The 10,998-nt window shown below is 44.7% G+C and overlaps 1 protein-coding gene across 2 annotated transcripts in view; it reads left to right on the forward strand.

Annotated features, from left to right (window-relative positions):
* The window catches only part of TRPC5 (transient receptor potential cation channel subfamily C member 5), a 93,296-nt gene extending 85,223 nt beyond the window's left edge, over positions 1-8,073 (forward strand). The window contains exons 11-12 of one of the 2 annotated variants that reach the window (XM_085060078.1): positions 472-2,892; positions 2,927-8,073. In XM_085060078.1, coding sequence (XP_084916204.1) covers positions 472-1,206 — 735 coding nt within the window. In that variant the 3' untranslated portion in view covers positions 1,207-2,892; positions 2,927-8,073. Of the gene's footprint in view, positions 1-471; positions 2,893-2,915 lie in introns of both variants that reach the window. The other variant, XM_085060077.1, reaches the window with a different exon arrangement.
* Positions 8,074-10,998: the final 2,925 nt, after the last annotated feature.

Below are 10,998 nucleotides of genomic sequence, written 5' to 3' on the forward strand. Positions count from 1 at the left end.
ACAAAAGCATTGGGAAAGGGTAGGAATGAAGGATGTGATTTGAGTCAACATCACATTCCCAATCCTAATGCAGAAAGAGCCAACAAATGGGTTGGGGTTGATGGATATTAAGAATACTCACCAAAAAAGTTAAAGTTGGGCCTATCAGCTAGACAGGATTCCTGTCATGTTTCTACATTTCAGCAGTTTTCCCTCTTTTGTAACTCTCTTATCTGACTTTTTGGGAGGGCAGAGGGCAGGCAGAGGGAGTTGATCAGCAGGGCCAGTCCCCAGCCTTTGGGGACAAAAGCCTTGTGAGATCTTCAGTTCTCAGCACTACCAACAGATCCCTTTTTGTGTGTCCCTGGACATGGATGTGGTGAGATTTGGTCTCAGCCACTGGAACAACTGACCAGCTCTCCCAAGGGAAATGTGGTCATTCCTTCATGTCAGATAGCTGCTGGGAGTAACTCCTTTCTCTTCTTGCCCCAGGAATTAAAACAGGACATCTCGAGTTTTCGCTATGAAGTTCTTGACCTCTTAGGGAACAGGAAGCCCCAGAGGAGAAGTTACTCTACCAGCAGCACTGAGGTGTCCCAAAAGGACGAAACAAACGAGGACGGTGCTGGAGAAAAATCCAGAGCCAAGAGCGTGTCTTTCAATGTAGCCAACAAAAAAAAGGACTTCAATGTGTCTGCTCTGATTAAAACCATGTCTGGGATCAACATGGTGGAAGAGAAGCCAAAAAGCAATGGGATCAGCAAGCGCTCCTTTGTGCGGAACGGGAACAGAGTTCAGAGACTCTCCAGCTCCAAGAAGGAGTCCTTCAAGAGACTGGGCCTGCTCTTCTCCAAGATGAATGGCCACGTCCCTGAGCCCAGCTCAGAACCCATGTACACCATTTCAGACGGAATTATCCAGCCACACTACATGTGGAAAGACATTAAATATTCTCCCATGGACAGAGAGAGAGAAGAGAATTGTTCCAAAAGTGAAATTAACCTCAATGAGGTGGCCTACAGTGGGAACACGAGACTGACAGGACAGAGCAAGGAGTGCCCTGTGGTTTGTACCAGCTCCCTTCACTGTGCTTCCAGTATTTGTTCCTCTAACTCCAAACTTATAGACTCGTCAGAGGATGTGTTTGATTCATGGGGAGAGGCCTGTGACTTGTTTATAAACCAGTGGAAAGATGGGCAGGAGGATCATGTCACCACTCGGCTCTAAGCAAAGCTCTCTTAACTCCCACTGGAAAACTTAGCCAAGTATTGGTAATTGTTTGCTCTCATCTGGTTCAGCATCACTGTTTCCTTTCTGTCCACAGGTGAAAAAAAAGTGTAAAACTACTTATGTTATAGCCTCTTTTATAGCCATCTGCACCTTTTAAAATTTACTTTGTTTACACTCACTAAACTAAAGGTTTCACCATTATAAGGTCACCATAAACCACAGGAATCCCTTTGGATGCAGTCTTAGTCTCCAAACCCCACAGACTTCAGGCACACAGGTGGCTGAGGGAAGGATTTCTCCAGTGTTCCCATCATCATCCCACCCCAGCTGGGCTTCACTGCTGCTGTCCAACACCATTGGCTTTGCACTGCTCAGTTCCCCTGACCAACACAACCAGCTGGTGAACAGAAGGCTGAGAATCACATTTAAAATATTTTTAAACAGAGTTTCAACTTATAACTGGTTTTTTTGTTTCCTTTAAGCAATATGACCTCTGATTCTTTTGGTTGTGCTTGTTTTTTCAGGTTACTGTATTAATATTGTAACTTGTTACTGAAACCTCTTTAATCATCCACCTAGAACATGTTTTTGTTGCTAACATATTTGCTTATTTACCTAATTTCCCTTTTGGGGAGCAGAAGGACCTTCCAGCTAGGCTGACACCTGGCCTTGCCTCAACTTCTGTGTAGATGAACTGAAAAGAAAACAACCCAAAACAACCGTGGCTGCTTGAAACACAAACCTCAGTGTAGTTTCTAACAGGCTGAATCAAACCCCAGCTCTAAGCCTTGCCCTTAGTTTGCAATTCCTAACCTTACTTCCACTGCTGTGTTCACTTTCTGCTGCCTCTCTGATGGACTGTCCTAAGGAGCATCAGAGTGGGGGAAAAAGACAACCCCATCAAGGGCAAGATGACTGAATTCTTACAGTGATTTGGGGGCATTATTTATTTATTTATCTATTTATTTAATTTTTTAATGATGGGATACTTGAACTTTCTCCTGCAGTGTTGCTAAGGAGCACAGATGATTGGCACTCAGCACAACTTCAGAGCTGCTCTGAGGAGGAAGCAAGTCCTGCCCAGGAGCTCAGGAATGGCTTCATCCCTGCCCTGGTGCCAGGCTCTGCTCCCAGGAGGGGTTATGTGAGCTCCAGCATTGCCCAGGGTGGTGCCAGCACTCACCTCACCTGGGAACTGGGTTGGGAAGTGCCTTTGGCAGAGCAGAATGCTGGAAAATCTACATGAAAATCTACTCCTGCCCTTGGAGTGGGTCAGATTTTACCAGCAAGAGGCAGCAGAGCTCTGCTGGCAGCACGGAGGGTGGGGAGCAGAAGGATCAGAGATGCTGGGACACCTGCAGCTGGATCCTCTGCCTGAATTTTAAACCCTCCTCTTGAGAAGGAAAACACCCCTGGTGGGATTTTTCCTTTGGGCACTTGTGCAGCTTTACCTTGAAGGCCCAACGGAGCAAACCCACATCAGGGAGAACTGTGAGTGCTGCAGCAGCTCCTGGGGCAGAGCTGAGGTGCCAAAACCCTGGCAGTGTTCAGTGCAGACCTCAGGGTGGAGGCTGTGGCCCCAGGCCAGCTCTGCTGTTGAGACAAATCACCAGCAAGGAACAGAGACTCAAAAATATTTCTGTATTCCTTGCTTATAATGACACCAGTCTTGTTACCAGCACTGTTACCAGTGCTTTGTAAAACAGATTGTTACCAGGCAGTGTAAAACCCCAAATATTTAAGCCTCTGGATGTGTTAGTTAAGGCAGAGTGAAAGGCATTTTTGTATCAACAGATTTCAGGCTTTCACACTAATTGCAGGGTTAGAGTTGTCTTTGAAAACTGCATTTCCTCTTCCTTCATGGAAGGCTGAGCAAACTGACATTGGTGGTACACAAGGAGACTTGGAGAATGCGAGGGTGGGGAGCAGCCTGCTGCTCATTCCATGAGAAAATGCAGCACCCCTGGCTCAAGGAGCAAATCCATTGGGATGACAGAGCTGCAGTCAGAACCCTCCAAGGCAATTCTCACAGCAGCTCACAACAAAAGCCCCACAGGTCAATAAACCAAACGGAGCACATTTCTGCAAACATTGGCAGGAGCTGTGACAGAAGGGTGAATTCAAACCCTTTGATGCCACACCTAACCCACACTGCAGTTTGTGAACTCTGCTTGACGTGGGGCCAGCAAGTCTTTGTGGTATTTCCTGCATAAGGGGTAAGAATGAAAACAATTCAAGTAGGGTTATGTAGATTACATCCACTGGGCTTGAAACTGGGCCAGAATCAGGCTTTATATCCTTGGACTGTGGGAAGGCTTTTAAATGTTCCATGAGAAAACAAGCACACGGCCACTGGTGACACTGACATTGTGTCACTGCATGCATTTCCAGGTACAAACACCACAAAGAAACGTAATGAACTCTGCAGTGCTGCCCCTAGAAATGGAAAAATCCCCTCGGTGCAGACGGTGTGATTCATTCCCATTCCCCTGCTGTGCCCCAGCAGACAGGGGTAGGAGCTGCCACAGTGCAGGGGCATGAGGGAGAGCAGATCTGCAAAGGGGGAGATGCTCATGGGGCTCCCCTGGGGCTGTTCCATGGCTCAGATCCTTCCTTGTTCCCAGCTACCAGCGAGTCAGAGCCGACTTTAGAATGCAACACAAATATTTGATTGGGCTGAGGTTAACACACGTGTCCAGGAGTTTGCAAAAGTCAAATTGGTCCCCCCAAAGGCAAAATTCTCTTTGATTGCATCTCTGCATCCCTGTCGATAGCAATGGACGTGGGAGCAGCTGGTGAATTATTATTATGCTAAAACAGGAGCTTCAGGGGAGCGAAATTGAAGTATCTTCTGAAAAATACACTTGATTAAAAAAAACCAAACCCAAAGCTGGTTATATTTAATTCAGTTGCAGTCACAGTATTTGGGACTTCACCAATATTTTTCTGCTTTCAATTGCTCAAAAAGAAAATATGTTTTAGTGGAAGTTATTCTTTCCTTCAAACAGTCAGTGAAGGACCCCTGTGCTGTCTCTGCAAAGAGCAGGGCAGGAGCTGATGGGACACTGAGTTCCTCCTGCCAGGAGTTACACTTTTCCTTGGCTCAGCTGGTTCACACCTGGCCTTTATTCTGTGGGCTTTGAGAATGATCCCTGTCCATATGCAAGGAGTTTGGAATTAGGAATAACAGAGATCTGAACCACTTGCCCTTTCTTCGGTTTCTCGCTGTTGAAGTTGCATTTTTTTCTCACCTCTCATCCCAGCACCATTTCCACCTGGCTTTTTAAAGCAGCACACCTGCAAATGGTCATGGAATTATGGAATGGTTTGGGTTGGAAGGGAACTTAAAGTTCTTGTTCCAACCCTCCTGTCATGGGCAGGGACAACCTTCCACTAGGCCAGGCTGCTCCAAGCCCTGGCCTTAGACACTTCCAGGGATGGGGCATCATCACCAATTTCAAAGTTAACAAATAACATCCAGGGTTAAGAGCATAACAGAGCTGGGAGGTATTTGTACTCAGGTCAGAGATTCCATAAATTGCTTCGGAAACAAGAAATCAACTGAAATATCTGTGCAGGTTATTTGGATAACTGCATTTGTACATCGCTCACTGGCTGGTAAATATGTAAATACTCCCGTGTTTGTAGCTGTGTCCCCTCAGAGGAAGCATGTGCAGTGCCAGAGCCAGGAGGGAGCTCAGCTCCACTCCCTGCTCTGCCTCTGCCCCACCCGTGACCTTGGGCAAGTCACTCAGCCTCTGGAATGCCTCAGTTTCCCCATCTGTAAAATAGGGATAATAATACTTACCTACCTCGCAGGGGGGGTTAGTTCATTATTTATAAGCACTTTCCAATTTAAAGGCGCTATATACAGGCAGTAGTTGATATTGGTAGCAGTAGTATGTACTTTTATTTTCTTACAAATAATTCAGGTTAGGATTTAACTGTATGTCTGTTACGATAATTTTCCATGTAGGAAACTCGCATGGTTTCCCCATGAAGGGAATTTAGGGGACTTCTGCAGCAGACAGAGAGCAGGAGCAGCATACCCTGGAAGCCTAAATTCTGACACCTTTGCTTTTGTGATTTATGCCTCACCCTTAATGTCACCTTCCTGTATTTGTGTTCCATCCCTTTCCCGACAGTCCATGTAACACGATTTTTAGCAGAAACAGCCACTGTAAATACTAAGAATATTTAAATAAATATGTTAATGTATGAATATAAACCCTCACCTTTTAAAGAGGTTAAAATGGGGTGGTACAAGAGAATTCTAAGCATGGGGGGAGCTCCCCAGGCAGCCTAGCACTGGTGCACACCACGATACTGGGGTAGGGCTATAGGAGCATCACCTCTGTAAGAATCACTTTTCACCCCATCACTGGCAAGGACAACTCACTCAGGTGTCACAGGAGGGCAGAGGGAGGCTGTGCCTGGAGCAGGATGGCCCTGCTGCCTGTTCTGCCCCAGGAGAGGGGAAGGCAGCTCTGGGTCACCCAGCTCAGAGTGTGCTCAACACTGGCTGCTGGGGCAGCCTGGACAGCAGGACACTGTCCCTGTACCCTGAGAGGGGCTCCCAACCCAGATTTCTCTGTACAAGGTGTTTTCTGTGGTGTTGACACTGGATAAAGGCCTTTGGGTTGAGCAAGAGGAGCTCTGAGATGGGACTGGCAGGGTGAGGGCACTACGAGCACTTGGTCCCTGCCCTGGGGACCTGGATGTTCCTGAGAGTGTACACGGGATATCTGGGCACTTAGTGTAAGCAAGGATCTGAATTATTTTGGGTTTTCTAGCAGCTGGAAACCACACAAGCACCCCCTGCTCTCACACCATTACACATTTAGCCCTGCTTCCCTTCCCAGCTTTGGTGTTGCTACTGTTCTTTTCAAAGGACCAAAATCCCAACAGAAGCATATTTCAATTAACCAGGAGGAGATTCAGTGTTGGTTGAACTCCTGGCTGAGTTCCCCTTTAGCCATTCTGCAGTGTCTAATCCTGTCCCACAGACAGAGAAAGCTCTGTGCAGCCTCAAAGGCTGATCTCCAAAGAAACAGGAACCTCAATCCCACCTCTGCTGCAATTCAACATACAGAATGGCAAAAAAATCAGCAAAAAAATCTGAACCACCAGGGCTGCCTAGAGTTAATGGAAGTTGTTACTTAACTGAAAACTCCCTGGAGCTGCTTTTGGGATGGATTTTCCTCACCAGAGGGATTCCCAGGCCCTCTGGCACAGCAGCCCCAGCTGAGGGAGGTGCCAGGGCTGCTCACACCTTCCCAGGTGGGCTGGAAGCATCAGGCACTCTAATTAATGCCGTGGTAAAATTAATTGGAATCAGCGAGGCTGTGGTGGGTAATAAAGCCACTCACTGGAGAAGCATCTAAAATAAACTATCCCCAACACAATCTGCAGTTTTCAGTGAATGCATGACTTGAAGCAACCATAAAGTATCTCCCTACTAGATTTTTTTTGAGGAGACAGAATATTTTGGGCTAGCAATGACAGCATATTTCCTAAATATTTGTAATTCTATTAAATTCCATTTTCATACTTCTTTCCCAATTTCAGGCCATTTTAACAAAAGAGCAATTTCTATATTATTCATAGAACTGCCTCCACCCTGACCAGCTACTGCTCCGGAGTCAATTCATGGCCAAGCACCATTGTTGTAAAAAGAAAACATGTTTCATCTAAAGCTGTACACTGAGAAAGCAAAAGCATTTGATCCTTATCTTCCAAACATTTGATAACATTTCGTGCTTCAGGGAAACACTTTGACCTGCTCTGGGTTTTTTAAGGTGTGTGAAGCAAAAATGAAACCCCCGACCATAACAGCAATAGAGCTCAAACCACCCAGAATCTATTAGCCAGTTCATTCCTTCACCCAGAATCATGGTTTGGGTTGGAAGAGACTCCTGGAGATCCTCCAGTCCCACCCTCTGCCCAGGGAGGATCTCCTTCTCCATCAATACTCACCAACTACAGACACCAGTGCAGCCTGACCCCGCTGGCTACCACATCCCCCCTCAGCATGGCTTATTTTGGGGACTTTTTCCCCCTTTCTCCTCCCATTGAAAGCATTTCCAGCTCAGCAGTAGCTCCTGAGCCAGCAGAGATGCCCCATGCAGGAGCTGGGCTCAGAGCACATCAGCTGACAGAACACTGTGATACCTTTAGCCAACAGAGTGAGATGCCTTTTGACTATAAATAGTTGTTTTTCAGCAAGGGGGCACTTTTGGGTCTAGCTATTTTTCTGGGTATTGTATAGTTATTTAAAAACTACTGAAGGTGTTTATAAGGCAGGTCTGGGGGCTACAGGGCTAAGGATTTTGAGAAGCAAAAGATAGTAGCAGATGCTTAAGTACTCTATTTTCTATATGGGAGCCCTGGAGACCTGGGCTGACTCTGAAAACAGTTTTTTTAGCAATCAAGTTTTAATGTCAAATTAAATCTTCATTAATTAAACCTACCACAGAAACAGCCTTCACACCCAAGCATATCTTCAAATTCCATTTTGTTCCATGGAATATAAAAGGTGAGGCTTCCCCCCTGCCCCACCCCTTCTTTATTTTATTTTTGCTCAAAAACTCAAAGGCCTTTTCCAGGCAAAAGAGCTTTTAGATGTTGTAAGGATTTTGTGTATGCAAAGACAGAAATGGGGACCTCAGAATCTGCCAGCTGAGTGGTAATAGCCACCCCTGGAGAAAAGGGCAAGAGCAAAAAGCAAAAACAGATGCTTAGTTTTATGTACTTTTCTACTTGCATCTCTTCCGTCCGTAGTGCAGACTCTGTGTCAGACCCTCATATAACCTGTACAAAATGAAACAGTGTACATAACAAATAAAATTATTTATTTTAAGTGTATTTTTAGCTTAACTGTAAACTGAAAAAAAAAGCATTTAATTTTTTTCCCAAAAATGTAAGCCTATTGAAAAAAAAAAATCAAGGTGTTTCTACCTTTTCAGATGTAACATTTCCAGCTGCCTATTGATAATAAACATTTATGAACAGCAACAGATCTGATATTTTAGAGTTTTTTAAAAACATGTTCAGCACAGACTTCTCAAGGGCTGTCAGTGGTCAGAGGAATATTTAGGTGCTCTAATTCTAGAGAATTTATTGGTATTTTTATAAAGAAAGCCATCTCACAGTCCTGCTTATCTCCATTGAAGTTGGACACCCAAATTTGAGCAAGAGCTGAACAATGCCTGGCTGAGGAAAAAAAAATACCCAAACAACGCCAAAATATTCATTATATCCTGGCTACAACAGAAAATAGCAACCCACTAGATGTTTAGTAAATAAAGTGCACCACATGAATGCAATTACTCCTGTACAGGAAAGTCAAAGTAAATGTAATTTCCTTTTAATTTGCTCCCCAAAGATATCCTCAGACCAACACAACTGCATTGGCCATACAATTAACAATATAGCTAATAATGTAAGAGAGTCATTAAGCAACAACTTATAACTGTATTAGCATAATTTGCTCATGGAAAGATGTCCTCCAGCAAATCTCATTAACGTCCTGGAGATACATTTCAAAAGGTTTCCATCTGTGACCAATCTGAGGCTTTTGGTCAGTAAAACAAGAGTTTCTGTAAGTTCAACAATGGCAATTCCAATTCCTTAGAATGCAGAAGATTCCTGCACAAGGGAGGCAATGTGGACACACAAATTAACACTGACCATGGCAAAATCTGTACAAAATCCAGGACCACAGGGATCCATAGCTGCAGAAATATAAATACTCACATGAAGACAAAAGGCTACACCACTTTTTTAAATAGACAAGGACTTTTTGCAGTTGTATGTGCACCTTCCCCATAGGGGAAATATTCCTGCTATGATAAATATTAACAAAGTGCTGCTTCAACATAGTCAGAAATCACATGTTTACAATTGATGAAAATGAAAATAGGAAGGGCAGGGAACAGGAAAACTACATAAAGGAAAGGATAAAGGGAGTTAGATGGCCCATTAATGTTACCATTAGGGGATATTCCACTTTCTCTTTAAAGTCAAGCACTCATCACAGCTGTGAGCACAGACTGACACTTACCTTGGGGCAAACCCAGCACCCCAAACCTTGTGGCAAAATGCTCACCTGCTCCAGGGAAGGCAAGATTTAGCATCTGGAATGAACGTATTGCCATAAACAGAGCCTAACACATAAACACACCCTGCCAGGCCTCAGACACCTGCTCAGCCCACTTGCAGGGAGAACTGGGCTGCAGTCAGTGCCTGGAACGTGATCTGAGCTGTTTCCTATGTGCTGCAACCCAGCTGACTGTGAAATCTGGTAAGCAGCAGTGACTAGGAGCTTCTAGATATAGGCTTGCCCTGAAAATTTTAATCTATGATCTTATTTCAAAGCTATAAAGTCCTGGTTCAACGGTTTTATCTTCCTCCCTTATGAAAAAAGCAGTTGCTTGGAATTCTGGGTCTGGATTTATACGTTGAATACCTTCCATGTATAATGCAGCTTTTGGTGGTGTGATTTTATAAAAGAAAAAGGTATCCCAGCAGCACTGCTGAGAGAAATGGAGCCTAATGTCACAGCCAGGTGCTCCCTGAACACCTCCAGGGATGGAGAGTCTACACCTCCCTGGGCAGCCCATTGCAATGTTTAACAACCTTTTCCATGAGAAACTCTTCCTGATGTCCAGGCTGAGCCTCTCCTGGCACAGCTTGGGCCATGTCCTCTGTCACTGAGGAGAGGCTTGGCAATGGGGCTCACAGCCCACAGAGCCTTCCTGCACAGCCTTCAGGGGTTAATTTAATTGGAGCCTCTGCCTTTCATCTGTGAAAACACAGGGAAAAAAAGGAGGTGGCAAGGATGACTAGTGAAAACTTGACTGCACAACTCTTTCTTTTCAAGGCTGAAAAGCCATACACACACAAAAAAACAACCAAACCACAAACCAAAAAAACCCCCCAAAACCCCCCAAAAATGACACATTCCAGCATCGAATATTTGCTTTAAAAATTTACTATTAGGAAACATGCTTCAAAAAGCCCAATAAAGAACAAAACCAAAACATTAAAGCATCGATCTGCAGGAAAAAAAGAAAAATCCAAGTAGAAATCAATACTCATAGATTTTTTCATTCTTCTAACTAAAGACAAAATATGGTTATGGCTTCAAGCTATATCCCAATACCCCTATTCCCAGCAATTCTGCTGGGCATGAAAAACCCAGAGCACTGGTCTGGTACCAAACTGTGACAGCAACAATCAAACTAAAATAACCAAACTAAAATATGTACCAAACAGGTCTGGAAAAACACCAGGCTGACACTGGGTTCCACTCCAAAAAAAAAAAAAAAAAAAGACCATGAGCCCACATCCTGGGACACAGATTAAACCCCCCCCCCCAAAAAATCTCAAACCACCCCCCAGAACTCAGTGTAATTTTGATGTGAATTATGCTACAGCCCCTGAAGAGGCTGATTAGCCACAAACCCAGGAATACTGTTAGTGCAGGGATGCTGCAGCCAGAGCTGGCAATCTCCAGCTGAGGAAAGGCTAAAGCACAAAGCAGGGCAGCTGTGGTTTAGGCAGAGCTGTGGCTTTTTTGGCAGCTGTTTCAGTCAAGTGCTGCAGAGCTGTTGTACTGCAACACAACTCTGGGAAACAGAATTGAAATAAAGGACTCCAGCAATCACTTAAATTTCTGTACCATTCTGAGCTGTTTTTCTGTTAATAAAGAGGTGGCATTTCCTATCCGTGGAGAGCATTCATCAGCCACCTCCAGGACACACTGCTAACTACTCCCCACAGCCCCTT

This window comes from Lichenostomus cassidix, chromosome 4A (assembly GCF_008360975.1).
Source record: "Lichenostomus cassidix isolate B80296 chromosome 4A, HeHo_3.0, whole genome shotgun sequence".
Taxonomy (NCBI): domain Eukaryota; kingdom Metazoa; phylum Chordata; class Aves; order Passeriformes; family Meliphagidae; genus Lichenostomus; species Lichenostomus cassidix.